The sequence below is a fragment of the Mercenaria mercenaria genome, chromosome 3 (assembly GCF_021730395.1).
Source record: "Mercenaria mercenaria strain notata chromosome 3, MADL_Memer_1, whole genome shotgun sequence".
Lineage (NCBI taxonomy): Eukaryota > Metazoa > Mollusca > Bivalvia > Venerida > Veneridae > Mercenaria > Mercenaria mercenaria.
The window spans coordinates 66,046,335-66,062,750 of record NC_069363.1 but is presented as its reverse complement, the minus strand read 5'-3'; the positions used below and the strand labels follow the sequence as shown (position 1 = coordinate 66,062,750).

General features: G+C 34.2%; 1 protein-coding gene across 1 annotated transcript; it reads right to left on the bottom strand.

Annotated features, from left to right (window-relative positions):
• Positions 1 to 12,256: 12,256 nt before the first annotated feature.
• On the bottom strand, positions 12,257 to 15,641 carry LOC123523447 (uncharacterized). Its single transcript, XM_053539959.1, has 4 exons — positions 15,503 to 15,641; positions 14,440 to 14,730; positions 13,794 to 13,953; positions 12,257 to 13,257 (listed from the first exon to the last, which is right to left on the bottom strand). The coding sequence occupies exons 1-4, from the start codon at positions 15,503 to 15,505 to the stop codon at positions 13,175 to 13,177; spliced, it is 537 nt and encodes a 178-aa protein (XP_053395934.1). The 5' UTR covers positions 15,506 to 15,641; the 3' UTR covers positions 12,257 to 13,174.
• Positions 15,642 to 16,416: the final 775 nt, after the last annotated feature.

Below are 16,416 nucleotides of genomic sequence, written 5' to 3'. Positions count from 1 at the left end.
AATTTGTGTAAATATAAATCAGTGTATTGGAAATATTTAAGTGATCAAATATAAGTATATATACTTTGATACTGCACTGTGTACAAGCTAATTCCATATAAATATACACGGCTACCCTAAGCACCCTTGATTTCTACAATGAAATAATCGATATGAATAATCAGCCTAAGGTCAACCATCGCGGTCAAGTTGCGACTACTATAATAAGCTTTGATAATGTGGCAGTTGAGTCCAATAAGTCCAGGGGTGTTCAAAGATAATCCGTCACAGATCTATTGTAAAGCAATTATTGGATTTACCTGTATTGGAAAATAAACAGTGTCGATTGTATTGAGGTCAACTGCCACATTATTAAAGTTTATTAGTACTTAAATCAGTGTAAGTAAAATTGTTGTTACAACATTATACATGTTCGTTACGTTATGAGATAAAGTTTATCTTGAACTGCATAATCCATTAATTACGTTTAGATGATATTGCATTTACAACTTATTTGACCCCATTTTTTTACGTGAATGACAGCATTCTCGTGCAACTCGTGCAAACAGTGTTATGAAAAGTATGGTTGAGAATTCAAGGACAAATTATAAATGACATTAAAGTGAGGATAACCGTATATTCGTCCAGTTTTGATCATTGACATGCCTGCTGTGTATTAGTAACTTTTGTGAACAAGATTAGAATGTTACTTTTGCACATATACACATTGATTGGACCTCTCAACCAAATTTCATACCTTATTTTAGGGATTTTTAAGACAATACATTTTCAAACGTTTGTTGAAGGTGTTTTGATATTTAAGTGCATTGTAGTTCATGAATACCAAGTTAAAAATTAATAATGGCAGCATTTCTAGGCCCTTAATGTAAGCCACTAGACTTCTGTAACGTTAAATGTTTAATGCATTAAGGGGAATATACTCTTTTAGTTTTGGAATGTGGGATTCCTTGACCACCGTATCTTTTCTTATGCACTACTTTGTAAACAAATTAAAAATGTGTTTTAGCTTACATATGCAAAATGAAAAGCAAGACAGTGACCATATTTCACCTTCTTTAAATTAGAATCTGTAAGACATTGATAAATGTTTGGACAAGGTGAAGCACTATTATTTTCGCACCAAAAAGTCTTAATTGTTGACTTTGAATGTACACAATAAGTCTTATGTTATTCAACAATAACTTTCTTGTTTCAGTTTTCTCATTTTTATTTTAGTGAGCAATCCTTTGTGTACTTATAACAGTTGAAACAGTATCCATTTCATGTACCAAAACCTTGTACTCTTTTGCAGGTAAATTTTATCATACCCCACCCACTTTTTTCTAATTTCAAAGTATGTGTCCCCTTAAACGGGCGATTTCGTCAGTTGATAAATTTCTACCATGTATATTTTGTTGTAAAAATGACTTACAGGCGTTTATACCGTCATCATGAGGGATGTTTGTATAAAGTGATGTTACGTCAAGCGTTACTAAATATGATTTAGTTTCAAGTTTAATATCCTTCACTTTATTTATGAAATCTGCCGTGTCTTTTACATATGAAGGCAAACCGATCATGTATGGCTTTAATATATAGTCAATATATTTGGAAATATTCTCAGTAGGAGAACTAAACGCTGAAACAATGGGCCTTCCGGGATATTGCATAGGTTAATTGTTGTCCGGTTGTTTGTGTATCTTTGGTACGATATAAAAACATGGCGTACGAATGTTTGCTGGAAAAGTGTCAAACTCGTCTGTAGTTTCAATATTTGCAACACATTGTGATATATTACGTTTTATTTCGTCTGTGGGATCGTTTGTACATTTTTCGTAATATTTATCATTATTCAATTGTCGCAATACCTCGTTTTTATAATCTTCAGTGTTCATAATTACAATTGTATTTGATTTATCTGCCTTTTTGATAACACTAGTTTTATCTTGTGATAGTTTTCGCAAAGATTCAAGTTCAGCTTTTGTAATATTACTGTACCGTTTCCAGCTATGCTCGGACTGCAAGATTTCTTCCGTTACCGCATTTATATAGAGAATAATAGGTTAGTGCCGTAGATGATAAAGTTTATCTGGCGAGGTGGAGGAGATTATCGGGTGAGCCGAAGGCGAACCTGATAATGTCCGGAGCCGAGCCAGATAAACTTTCTCCATCTTAGGCACTAACCTATTATTCTATTTATCTTGTCATTACCTCATTTCCCGATATTTGGCAATTTAATTTACAAAATAAGTGTGCGACAACCGCTTTAATGACGTCATATTCGTAATGACGTCACTTATATAATGACGTGATTACCGGCAAAATCGCAATAACTTCTTCGTTTTTGAATAAAAACTCATTATTTGACCACTCATTTTCTTAGTTCGGACATTTCCAACACAATGATGATGGTTTCGTTGCATAATTTCTTATGACAACAATATCGATCATAAGGTCACATGATCAACTGACCGTATATCACTGGTCACATGATCAACTGACGGTATATCAAGAAAGATATACGGCACCCTGATATCGGGCCGAAAATACTGCAAGTGACAGGATAAATAAAAATCCAGATACACATCACGTCCAGCGGGTGGGGTAAATGACGATCCTTTTTTATTGAAAAATGGAAAATCGCGATAAGAGTCAATATCGTTTAGTTCACTATCATCAAACTCCGGTGAGTGCGTGGTTTAGGCGGTTTGGGCGTTTTCGATTTACCTCCTCTGTTTTGTTTGGTTGATTCTTTAAAGCTATTTTTGACGACCTTGGTGGCAGATGATGAATCATTCGCACTATCAGTAATGATAGCGCCATCTTGTTCTTGGGTTGACCGTTTGAGAAATTCTAGCTTCTTTCGGTGTTTACTTAGAAGTAACACCTTTCTTTTTTTCGATTTTCTCGTGAATGTCCAAAATCAACATTGAACATCTCTTCATTGTTCAGTTCTTTTTGAATCTCCTGTCTTGTTTCTTCTAGAAGACGGCCATGTTCTGTGGAGCGTCTCAGGTGGTCATCGTGGATCCGGTCACAAATATCACCACTTACTTTTCGAAGAAGATCATCTACCGATCTTTGTAATTCTGTTTCACCTCTTCCAACATTTACTTTTAGTTTTAGTCTGAGTCCTTTTGGTATAACGTATTCCGCTCGGCAGTTTTCAAGGAATTTTGCATGTAAAGTGCTTTTCATTTGTTTTTCCGCTAGTTGTTCTAGTAGATGTACACGTGGATCAGAAGATGCCATGTTGTTGATAATAACGACGTATACGATGGTAAAATTCAACAACAACACGTGAATATTTATCTTTTATCAACGTTTTTTTTTTTTTCTTTTTTTTTTTTTTTAGACTTAACGCTTAACGGAAATTACATGGGAAAAACGACGTGCGTGTTACAAGTGTTCAACAGTAACGTGTCATGTCGTGTTTAATGCCAGTTTATTAGCAATGCTTAAAGTTGTGCATAAATTATTGTATTTTGTTTTCAAAGAACTGATATTGTGGAAGAGAAAGAAGAGGAAAAATTGTACTTTTAAGGTATGTGTATTTCATAAGTATTTTTCACCGAGCTCAACTTTTGAAGAAAGTTTATGAACTTATCAGACATCCCTCGTTTTAGAATGCAGCTTAGACATTTGTGCAAAAATAGACGACAAACATCTCATTGCATCCGGTCTATCTATTTTAATTAAATCATCATTAATCACGTCTTTATTATTTCATTTTAATTACTTCGAATCTCATTTCAAATTAGAAAAAGGTGAATTAACACATTCACTAGGGGAAATCCCTTTACATACATACTTTTAAAAATATTATAATTAAGCATACTGAAGAAATGGGCAAAAATCGATTCTATTATCTTTCCTTGTTTATTGAGATCAACGCTATACCTTGTTGTCTCCCTTCGACCGTCTAGCTAAATATCGATCACTATAGGAGAGATCGTGTTTGTATACAAATTCTATTTTTAGAACTGATAAGACAGTGATCGGGTGGGCAGAAGCCGACCGTCCATGTTTTTTGTAAACAGTGATGTTTTTCTAACGGTCTAAACTTTCTTAAAACACAAATTACATAAATAATTTTTTGATCAATGGAAAGGTTATAAAACCGAAATAAAATGGATTAATTATGAACGCTTAACTTACACTGTTTTTCTAAAGGTTGTGAAAATCACTACGCCGCTTTTAAAATTATATGTCATTTAAAACGGTTATTGATTGAAAAAAAGATATTTGAATACAAAAATATGAAGATTGTTAGTATTTCAAATCTTTTTGAATTTTGAAAATCCATAAATGAGCAAAAAAGTAATTAAAAATTAAAAATTCTGATTCAATACGCAAACGGTGTTAAAATCATTTGTTTTGCCAACCACCAGATAAACAGATGTTAACGCGTGACGTCACGGCGATCTCTCCTATCGGATATTTTTTAGATCGTTATGGTTCGGCTATCTCCGCTTATCGTATCACGGGAGGTGCCGATCATAAAAAACAAGGATTATAGATTAGAGATCTCCTGTAAAAACGTAGTGGGAAAGGTGATTTATTTTACACCAATTTTACACCAACAGCAAATATAGTCATCAACTTGGTTTAATTCTGTTTTTCAATAATGTAAAATAAGGAGCGGAAAAAAGAAGACACTACGTTATTTATTCTTTTATTTTGCACAAAGAGCTATAAAAAAGTGTTTTATACTTCTTTGGCATAGTATATGAAAATATGATCAACACTATATTATCTTCTTTATATTTTACATTAAAGAAACTGAGACATAAAAACAAATATAAATACACAAAATCATGTATATATGGCGAGCATAACATACATGTACATGAAACTACTATTATCTTAAAAAATAGAAAGCAGGAAAAAAAAATACTTTTTAAAAGTGCTTACAAACTTGACAATTTCATTTTCAGTTATTATAAATAGATGTAAAATGCGTTTTTTATTATTGTTATTAATCATATTTTAACTTGTCAAAATTAATTTTGCTATGTAATGAACATTTGAAAAACATATTGTCACACACTGATGAAAAATGAACAGAAAAACAAACTAGCAAACATACTTGACAATGTAAAAGGTATCTTTTTAGGACACCAGAGCCTGTTAAAGGTCCAATACTAAGGAAAGTGAACATTTTAATTTCTTTCAAAAAGCACAGAAACTATTTCATTTTATTGGAAAATGAAAGTTGGTATGTAGAAATTCGAAATAAATCGCAGTATATGTACAATTATTTTTCTATGAAGTATGAACACACCCTGGTACCGGCGCTCCCAAGTACAGGTGGCACTCACATATACAGCGCTTGATAAGCGATTTTGGAGGAGCGGTGGTGTAAGCATTTCTTATTGTATCTCCGGTAATTCAAATTTTTTTGTAAAATGAAAGATATCTGCGCCCTGGTGAATAATTGATGACTATGTTCTGTGAGTGTCACAACATTTCATCTTGAAATAAACAAACTATGGCGAGTTAAACGTGAACGTTTGACTTAAAAATGTCAAATGTCAAAAAAACACGTAAAATACTCAGTAAATACACCAAATGTATTCATTTTTGATACAGTATCGTATAGTCATATCTTCCTACAATAACCAGTTCCAATTCCAAGACTTAATTTGTTATATTTAAAGAATTACTCGTGTTTAAAGATGGTAAGGGGTTTCAAAACGGCACTCACATGGCACAGATGTGTATTATTTTGACGCTCACCAAGTACAGCTAGAGAAAGGTCTTCAGAAATGTGGAGAAATCGTCAGCTCTAAGGCAACTACAACGGAAAAGAGATGAATCGGACTGGTTAGTTATGTGTGGTAGAGATAACACCACCAAGAACAGTCTTATGCTGGATTAAACAGTAGTTAATAGAACTAGTCATCACGTCTCATGTCTGCTATTAAATCGGAATGACTCACATCAATTCATGAGAGAGCCAAACAAGAACTCATTAAATAAATTTTTTGAATTCATAAGATATTAAAATATGAGCGTCTTTTGAACCTAACAGACATTTTAACAAAATTCTTTAATGGCTGATATATCGGCCATTCCATCTTTCCGCTAATTTTGGGCGCCGATTTATAACGTAAATATCGACTTTTCGCTCAGCGCCCCCACTAATTATCATCTTTTCAATCCACGCTCCCGCCCTTTCTTATTCCAGGTATTTTCTCTATGGAGAATCGCAGACCAAAAGTTTAGATTTAATATGTAAATCGTTGTGGGTAGTCGAGCGAAAACTGGCTGATCAGCGGGCTCCGAGCAAGGAGTTGAGGTTTGAAAGGCATAACATTGGTGGGCACCCGGGCACCCAGCCGCGCTTTACATCTTGAATCTCACTCAACGCCTGGACCCCCCCCCCCCCCCCCCCCCCCCCCCCCCCATCCCCATAATCGTGTTTTCGCTCCGCACATGTTATCGAATTTTTGCTCGCTAAACACTCCGCGTTTAACTTTTTTTAATTCTCGAGTTTTCGCTCGACGGGGTCGCGTGGCGAATTGATGAAAGGGTATAAATCAGCCACCGTAAAAATCTTCCATTTCTCTGTTATGAGTGTTTACTGAATCTTAAATGTAATAATACAAGTAAAATATTGTTCGTAAGAAGTTCAACATTTATTATACATTCAATGTAGGCGTATGGTAAGTTGTTAAAATAAAGAAAAGAATAAAAAACTTGTCAGTCCGTTATAAATGAGTTTTACTAACTCTGTAATCAAACATTTATTCCACACCCCAACAAAAAGTATCGATATATATATATATATATATATATATATATATATATATATATATATATATATATATATATATATATATATAGAGGATAATTGTTGGTTTCGGTGTAATATCACGTTATAATTTCACCGAGTGGGCACCAAAAGTGATATTTTCACGAGTGGCGCAGCCACGAGTGAAAATAACAACTTTTGGTGTTCACGAGTGAAATTACCGTGATATTACATCGATACCAACAATTTTTCTGTTTATTTTATGTCTAAAACTCTACTTTTGTTGTGTTTATTTCAATAAAATGTCGAAACTTGCGGGAAATTTTATGAGGAAGCATCGCAAAGATGACGTCATTTTAACGACGTCATCGTCATATTGTTTCCGGCTTTCAGTACGCTCGGTAAACTTTTTGACGCTAATCCGGGTATCAGATTAGATAATTTTCACTGAGTGGCCAGTGAGTTTATCAGGATATAATTCACCGTTATATTTCGATAAACCACCGAAAAACATAAAATAAATATATATATTTCATACAGATGCTCATAGCATTATACTGGTACTCAAAAACGTTGAGATTGACCTGAAATATTGTTTAGTAACGGCGTTTAACCAAACGCATACGCATGCACAAACGCACGCAAGCACACACATATCTTCTTGCAAACCTTACCGTCCACTGATCCCACTGAGAATGTTTTGAAGCACGTTTTTCATTTTTCAACGAAATCCTAGGACATATCAAATTTCAGCATTTATCAGTTTTCAACAAGCTTTTTCATAAACAATAATGTTAAAATATTGTCGCCGTAAGTTTTAACATAAAAAGGTCGACTTCTAGAGTCAGTTTTTTAACGGTATAAAGATTTATGATCATATATACAGACACAACACTGAGAGTAAACAACAACAAGGTCTACATTTCTGAAGACTTTTCTCTAGCTGTACTTGTTGAGCGCCAAAAAAAATAACACCTGTGCCATGTGAGTGCCGTTTTGAAACCCCATATCATCTTTAAACACGAGTCATTCTTTAGATATAACAAATTAAGTCTTGAAATTTGAACTGGTTATTGTAGGAAGACATGACTATACGATACTGTATCAAAAATGAATACATTTGCAGTATTTACTGAGTATTTTACGTGTTTTTTTTGACATTTGACATTTTTGAGTCAAACTTTCACGTTTACCTCTCCGTATTTTATTTATTTCAAGATGGAATGTTGTGACACTCACAAAACATAGTCACCAGTTATTCATCAGGGCGCAGATATCTTTCATTTTAAGAAAAGTTTTGAGTTACCGGAGATACAATAAGAAATACTTAAACCACCGCTCCTCCAAAATCGCTTATCGAGCGCTGTATGTGTGAGTGCCATCTGTACTTGGGAGCGCCGGTACCAGGGTGTGATGAAGAAAGTTAAAAAGACCTGGGGGTCATTCTGTCGATTCATTGAAATTTCAACATAATACACATACATTTCTTTGAGTTCCAAAGACCTTTTGAAACAGTATAAATGCACATTAATTCATGCTTATATACATTAATATTACTGGAGATATCTAGACAATTAATTGAACATGTTACTATTACTTTGTAACATTTCAGTAATGCTTTAGTTAAACCTGATAAAAAGATTATTTGTTTGATTTATTGAATCAAAATGCCTTTTACAGTAAGTACCGATTATCTGGCATATTCTATCAGCCATACACGTATTTTCAAACATGTCAATATTAACAATCATTTGTAAAAGCACACATGACAAACACAATTCGTTTATGATTCTTTTTTTTAAATTAAAAAAAAACAAACAAAAAGAACAAAACAAAAACGTTTATAATCAAAATATACTTGTAACTTTGTCAACAGAATTGAGTTAACTTCATGTATCTGAAACTGAAACTGAATAATTTCATTAAACGCCTATTTTTATACAATGATATATTCAACGGCGTTGTACATAATAATAATAATAGTTATTATAACAATATTAATAATGACAATAATATAGAGGTTCAAATCCCCGCCCCCCCCCCCCCCCCCCCCCCCCCCCCCGGTTAATGATGCCATCATATACTATTTAAGAAAGAAATACTACACACTTCTCTACCCATAGAGCCTTAACAACAAGTGCGTTTATTAAACAAACCTTGGAGATATAAATGTCGAAATGTAAAACCTTTTACAAAAATTTAAGAACTATCACCTGCTGTTTTCGCATGATCAACAGTTATCAAAAATTTAAAACAATACCGCGAAATCTCTGAAATACAGTGATTTTTTTAATGTGTCAAGTAATTTACTTTTGCGTAGTTCTAACGGCAATTCATTTCAAAGTTTTGGACCAATAGTACAGAAACTTCTATCGTTGAATATTTTGCACTTGGTGTATGGAACAACATTCAAAATTTTCAGACGATCTCAAACCTTGTCTACTAGGAATATACTCTGTAAGCAATTCTGTTAAGTACAGAGGTGGTCTGCCAGTGAGAGAGCCATACATGAAAGAGAATATCTTGAACTCAGTTCTTGCCTTCACCGGCAACCAATGTAAGTGGTACAATGCTTGTTTGGAACTGTCAAATTTCCTCCTGTTAAGGACAAGTTTTGCGCACATGTTTTGAATACGTTGCATCTTACGCACCTCACAGTTAGCTACACCATACAGTGTGACATTGCAATAATGCAGATGTGAAATAACTAGAGACAAAACTAAAATTTTAGTGGCTGCTTTGTTAAGTATTTTCGGATGTTCTTAATTCGTAGGTAATTCAACATGGCTGTACGACATTTGCGATGCATATGATCTTTAAAGTTCAAGGTTTCGTCAAGAAATGCACCAAGATATCTAATTGTGCTTTCACGTTTGACATCATCACCAGCAATGTTAATGAAATTTGTAAAACATTTGTTCAATTTGAGGTCTGCTACCAAACATAATAAACTCTGTTTTGGAAGTGTTCATTTTCAGTTTGTTTCTATTCATCCAGTCATTGTTTATAACTGCGCACCTTTCAAAGTCTTAGATAACAGATGTAGGACGAAATCTTTTATTTGCTATATGATAATCAGTAAAACCGTAGACTGATATGGATTTTGGAATGACATCAAAAAGAGTTCCAGCATAGGTGAGATACAGGACCAAGGCAACTGCCCTTGGGCACACTGCATTCAAGATGGCGGTCAGATGAATATATATTGTTGATATTAATCTTACAAGTACGAGGCCTTAAATAGGAGTCTTTTCATTGAAGAGCTGTATCACAGACGCCATATTGTGCTTTTAGGACATTTGGAAGAATGTCGTGGTCGACAGTGTCAAATGCTGCACTTTAGTCAATCGCAATAAGGGCAGTGACTTCCTTTTTCTCCATACCACTTAACTGAGACTAGGCCTTGCCAGTAAAAACACAAATCCAAACAATGAGAGAAAACTACAACAAAACAACTAGAAGGAAAACAAACAAAATAATAGATTTTCATGACATTTCCTGCGTTCCATAGTTTTATTTCATATAAATTATTTGACTGTTAGATTAACGAGTCAAAAATAGTTGTGTTACCAAAAATATAAAATATTTGGCAACACAGAACTAAACCAGTGTAATTCAAAACGCTTGGACATTTAATCCCTAATAGTAATTGACAATGCATTCGTTCGTATGACTGTCTTTGACCCCCTTGTGTGACCATGATAATAGGTAATAAACAAGAGGGCCATAGTGACCCTAAGTCACCCACTTGAAATTGACTATGAAACCTTAAACTTGAAATAATTTAAGCTAAAAAATTTGTAAGAATTTGAGAAAGGACCTTATAGTGATGTTGATGAAGATCCATCAAGCAGTTCATGAAAAGAAGTCGTTACAGGTTTTTCTATTTTCAACTCCGGAGGCTCCTAAAAGGGCCCAAGCTAAATCATTTGAATAAACTTGATAAAGATCAACGCCAGGATGCTACTGACCAAGTTTGGTGTAATTCTAACCAGATTATTCGACACTATCAGCTTCCAACTATAAATGGGCAGAACACCAGATATGCGGTGTGTATTCAAACAGGCAGGTTCATGATCTCGTTCAAGTTAACCCTCCATTCCTCTTTCTATCTCACATAAACTACTGTCCTAACACAGTTAATTAAACAACTGTTACTTCTTTAACGTATATAGAGTAATTGTTTTATTTAGCTCGGTACCTCGCACTGTGGTACTGAATACTATAATTCACCTTGATCTAAAGTTAGTCTACGTTTTGAAATCTTAATTAAATTTTTAAAAGTACATGTATACATTTGTCAATGAGAGACCTTCGTGGCTGAGTGGTTAAGGTCGCTGGCATCGAATACATGTCTTACTGAATTGTGACTTATATGAAGATTTAAGGAAACCCTTAATTTTGAAGGCAATTTACAGTAACTCAAATTTTCAATCTTTGTCTGATCCTGAAAAGCTTAAATTTGTGTTAACAAACCCAGCATTATTGAGATTAAGTGCAAAAACCTGCTGTGGAATACTTGATCGAAGATGTCAATTTCTTAATAAATGACATGTATATAGTAATTTTAAATGTCAAACTATTTTAGGCCAGTGTAAATTTATCCATTGTTTAAAGGTATTGATGATATATATCTATCACTCAAAATGCTCTCGTTAATTTAACATATGTTTGGTCTGACCAAACATGTTCCATTATTTTAGATCATTTTGTAATGTTGAGCTTATTGCCATAGTATTAATAATTCAGTGTTTTAAATAAATAAATTTTAAGGCAGCTTTTAAACTAAGATTAACAAGGGTATTTTGAATTTTATCTGTTTGATATGTATATATCAAGTAGTTTCATATTGCAACTGAAACTCTTTAACTCGAAGTCGGTTGGACCAATGTTAACACTTCGACTTTAAATAGTCGTGGTTCGATTTAAACATTTTCAATTTAAACAAAGTCAGATTGGAATAAATTTAGATCGAGACTGAAAGATATGTCCGACTTAAGCGGGAGTTCAGCTTAAGCGAGTTCGGGTTATCGAGTTTGGACTGTATTTGTGTGCTATTTATTGAACTATGTAAAATGTTTTAATAATTGTCTGTTACAAATCTTTAATAGATTGGCTATGCATGTATGTTTCATGTATAATGATTGTTTTATGTATGTAAACATGTATAGAACGGACAATACACTTTGAAAACCAAAAACTGTATACATTTGTCAATGAGAGGCCTTCGTGGCTGAGTGGTTACGGTCGCTGGCTTCGAATCACTTGCCCCTTATTGCTCTGATGATGTGAAGTTTAACTGTATCGGTGCTACGTTAAACACAACAAAAATATACATGTAACAATGAGACTTGCATGTAATAAAAGGTCTCTTATCCATTTTGTGTCTAGTTCTAAGACACATTCTGCACAAACTCCTCCATTCGGTAGATAACAGTATGTCGTTTGGCAATAGTCAGATAAATAGCAAACCCACTGACCATACCATAGGTGATTCGTTCTGATTACAAATTAGAATACGAAATACAGCAAAGTTTGATTGCTTTTGCCATCGTTGTTTATTTTAACAAAATGAACAAATATTATCTTGCATCTGTTTACACTGTACAAGTAATAATGGTTGAGAAACAGGATGTGCAAGGTTCAATAAGTAATTTCACAATTTCATAAATTATTGAAATATTATTCAGACTGAACTAAATATAGTAACATTATATAAATATCTGTAGCATTATTTCTGGTGATCAATGTAATTATACATTATAAGTTTCACGGGTGTGTATTTTAAAAGTGTTTGCCCTTGTCTTCTTCCACTATTACAGAAATGCACGTATATCTTCTCAATATTCAGCATCATTTCTGGGCATGAACACAGTCTCGGGACAAAATAACATTAAGTAGTATCATTTAAAAAAAAAAGCTATTCTGAGTGCTAAAAATGCTGTTTGACCTATCTGACTTACAAGGTGAAGGCATGCCAAACCCCACTGTTTGGTGCACATAAGTGCACTGACCGGCCAGTAACTGGCAACTTTGGGTGTGTCATTAACAAAAATGTAAACAAGATATTTTTCTTCGACTTAATAGAAAATATATTATTCATGTGCTTGTTTCAGTCAGCCCGTCAACATAGTGTTTGCAAGAATAGGGAGCTTCATAATTCAGCATGTGTATGCGTATGTGACTGGCATACACAGTAACAAGTCACTGAAAAAATGTGATATAGAGTTACTGGCTGTTCGAGAATTCGCGCAGCCTTGTTCCAGACAAAAGATATAATTATATAGAACAGATATAAAACTGAAAAAGAACACAAACATTTTCTGCATTCTACATGTCAAAATCTGTGAGCAGACGTGTACAGTGTGAACGGCATCTAAGAGAGTTAAACTGTCATTTAATCAAGGCAAAACATATAAAACGGAACTGTTTGTACATTTACAATTTATCCATTGAATCACATCCATCTATAACAACACGTGACATGAAATAAAATTCGTCCTCTTCAATCCGCCCATCACCTGAAAGGAAACAGTAAAAATCATTGTAACAGAGTTATCAACAGATATACTATTACAGACCTTCCTATTTTATTTCGAGGAGCCTTATCAGCCAGTTCATGGATTGATAATACATATATCAGAGCGGCTACTTCTTAGTTCAAACAGGTGTTTTGTTTTCTAAAGGTCTCTCGGAGAATAATTATAAAATGTGAAAATTAAAGTTATATCAAAAAGATCAGAAGTCTACCGTTGTTATTTCCTGACGATTATATACATATATATACAGACTATGTTTTCTTCATGTGGTGATGTTTAAGAATGGAGGTCAGAATACTTAAATGATATGTTAGAAAGAGCACTTTTTCATAGTAAGTCAGCTGTCTACTTTTCTAATGGTGTATTTTCAGCTAATCTGACAAACACGTGATTCGTTTCCAGTTTCAAAATCAGTTACTATAAACTAACAGCTGTCAAATCTTCCACTAATCATGTGAAGATGTGAGGATCTGATTATTCAATCTTTAATTTGGTATATTGCAAGTATTTTTACCAACCTGTTGTTATATCCAAAGCATCGAATAATTCTTCGGCTTTTGTGTGGTCTTCAAATATGGCATGTATTTCATTCTTAACTATCGTGCCGTCTTTGTTACCATCATATACATGGAAATCACACTGATCAGCATGTACACGTACAATATAGTGACGCCCATTCTGAAACAAAATAGAAGATTTAAACTAATCCACATTGTGTCAGAACTATATATGTATATTTGATATGGTCCATTTTTCTTGTATTAACACGCATGGAGCGTGTAGAAAAATATTAGTGTGACCCTTCACTTGCTCAACAACTTTTTGCGTCATCATATATCAGGAGTCTGCATTTTACGGAACGTTGACCGTGGAAACGCTACGTTAAGAGCTTATCGTCCCCAACTTCTCTGACAACCCCGACCCAACCACTCCCACCAAAACGGCATTTTAGATAAAGATATAAAAGAAACCAATATGTTCATTAATGAAACGAAGAACGGCAGTTTGACTCTGAAGTAAATTTTTTTCAGGTATGATAAATACTGGCTGTCTGTTATTAAAGTATGCGTAGTGGTCTACAAACACGTCAATTGTACATTTATAGGTGAATATTAAAGTGTAAACTACACGGTATAACAATAAAAAGCGATAAGACTGTCCTACCCAGTGAACACTTCTCTTGCCAAAACTTATAGAAAAACCAGCCCGTGCTCCCCAGTTTCCATCAGAATCTATTGTTCCTTTTACACCTGCACTCCAGCCGTTCCCTTTGTGACTCACACCGGCAGAAGCTCTACCACCATTTTTAGTCGCTTCTACACCTACGTCAACTGAAGTTTGTCGCTTCTTCCGTCCGTTGTTTCCTCTGCCACTCTTACTTCCTCCATCACCGCCAAACGAAGCTTCTGTGGACTCAGACCAGATCAACAACAATACTACAACAAATGCGACGTTCTGCAAAAAGGGTAAATAAATGAAGAAACAAATGAGCCGCGCCATAAAAAAAAACAACATAATTCGTTTGCGACCAGCATGGATCCAGACCAGCCTGCGCATCCGCGCAGTCTGGTCAGGATCCATGCTGGTCGCTTTCTAACCCTATTGCAATTAGACAAACTGTTATCGAACAGCATGGCTCCTTACCAGTATGCGCGCATGCGCAGGCTGATCTGGATCCACGCTGGTCACAAACGCACTATGTTGGTTTTCTCATGACGCGGCTCAAATATATGGAGCATTTCTGTAATATTCTTCAGTTCTAATTTTCTTGTTTAATCTGACTGAATGAAATAAGCAAAACTCAGGTAGTTTACCATGGCGTAACTTATGGCAGAAATTTGCAACCGTACATGATACATTAATATTAGGACATGACCTTCCAAAATTGTCTGATTCAGTAAAAGTATATAGCTTTAGCAGTTGAAATTTTAAAGATTTGAGAAATAATAAGCTAAACATAAGTTAAAAAGTTCTTTTCTCACATTGTCTAGTTTAGTGCAGACAATAAGCTATATTCTAAAGTTGTAAAAGAAAAGTTAACAATTACATATTACTGAAAATATAATTAACGCATTTCACCATAAAGTGCACATACAACAAAAACTGCTAGTAATCTTTTAAAAAATATATGACATTTTGTCACAAATATCTGTATATAATAAAACGATATAATAATATATTAGATATTAAAATTGTCTGCACTTATAGTAAAATAAGAAAAGATTACCATGATTTTTCAGGTGAAGCAGTTTCGAAAATGTGAATGGTCAATTCGTTTAGCTTTTTAGTTTATATACTATAAGTTGCCACCGCAAATATCCGCTTTGTTTTTCTTTATTCATTCAGAAATGCCAAGGGAATCTTTGTGAATATTTCCATTTCTTTTGAAAACCGCAAAGATATGATGACATCTCAAAATGTTGCAGTTTATATTTGATTGTTTTCTTGTTCAGTACGAGACCTTTTCCTTCATTTTTTCCATATCAAATGGTTGCGCAACCAAGATAAATTGGAAACAAATCAATAAGGAAGCTACACGCTGTTTTAAAATTTCCTTGTCAGTTAAGATGTTGAAAAATCCTGTAATAAATCAAAAGAAACAAGATTTAATAATTATATCAAAATAAGTAGTCGGTTTAAGTAATTTTATATAAAAGGGAGGTAATTACAAAATTCTATAAAAAATAACAAAGTATATATTTCTGGTAGCGATCTAACATTATGTAATAGGGTCTTTTTGTTCCAGAAGAATATACGAAGACTGAAAAATACCGTAAGATTTTGCTGAAATTAGACCGCCTTTAACAAAGTTTCAAATGATTGTTTGTAAGCTTACTTATAGCCGCCACCGTTAAGCCATATGGGCGACTCCTCCAGAACGCTGTTAGTACTGTTAGTAAAAGGATAGTGCAAGATACAGAAGACGGTCCAATTCCAGCTTCCCTGGTTCTTCACATGGGTAAAGCAGGCATACATATTACGCTTATTCCAATATTTGCATTTTTAGTTGGAGGAGCGGGGGCTCGAACTCACGACCCCTGGTTTCGTAGTCAGACAGTGTTACCATTGGACCATTGAGGCTGCTTCCCAAAATTCAAATAACAAATGTTCTTACTAAATGTGTGTTTAGTTCAAGAAGAA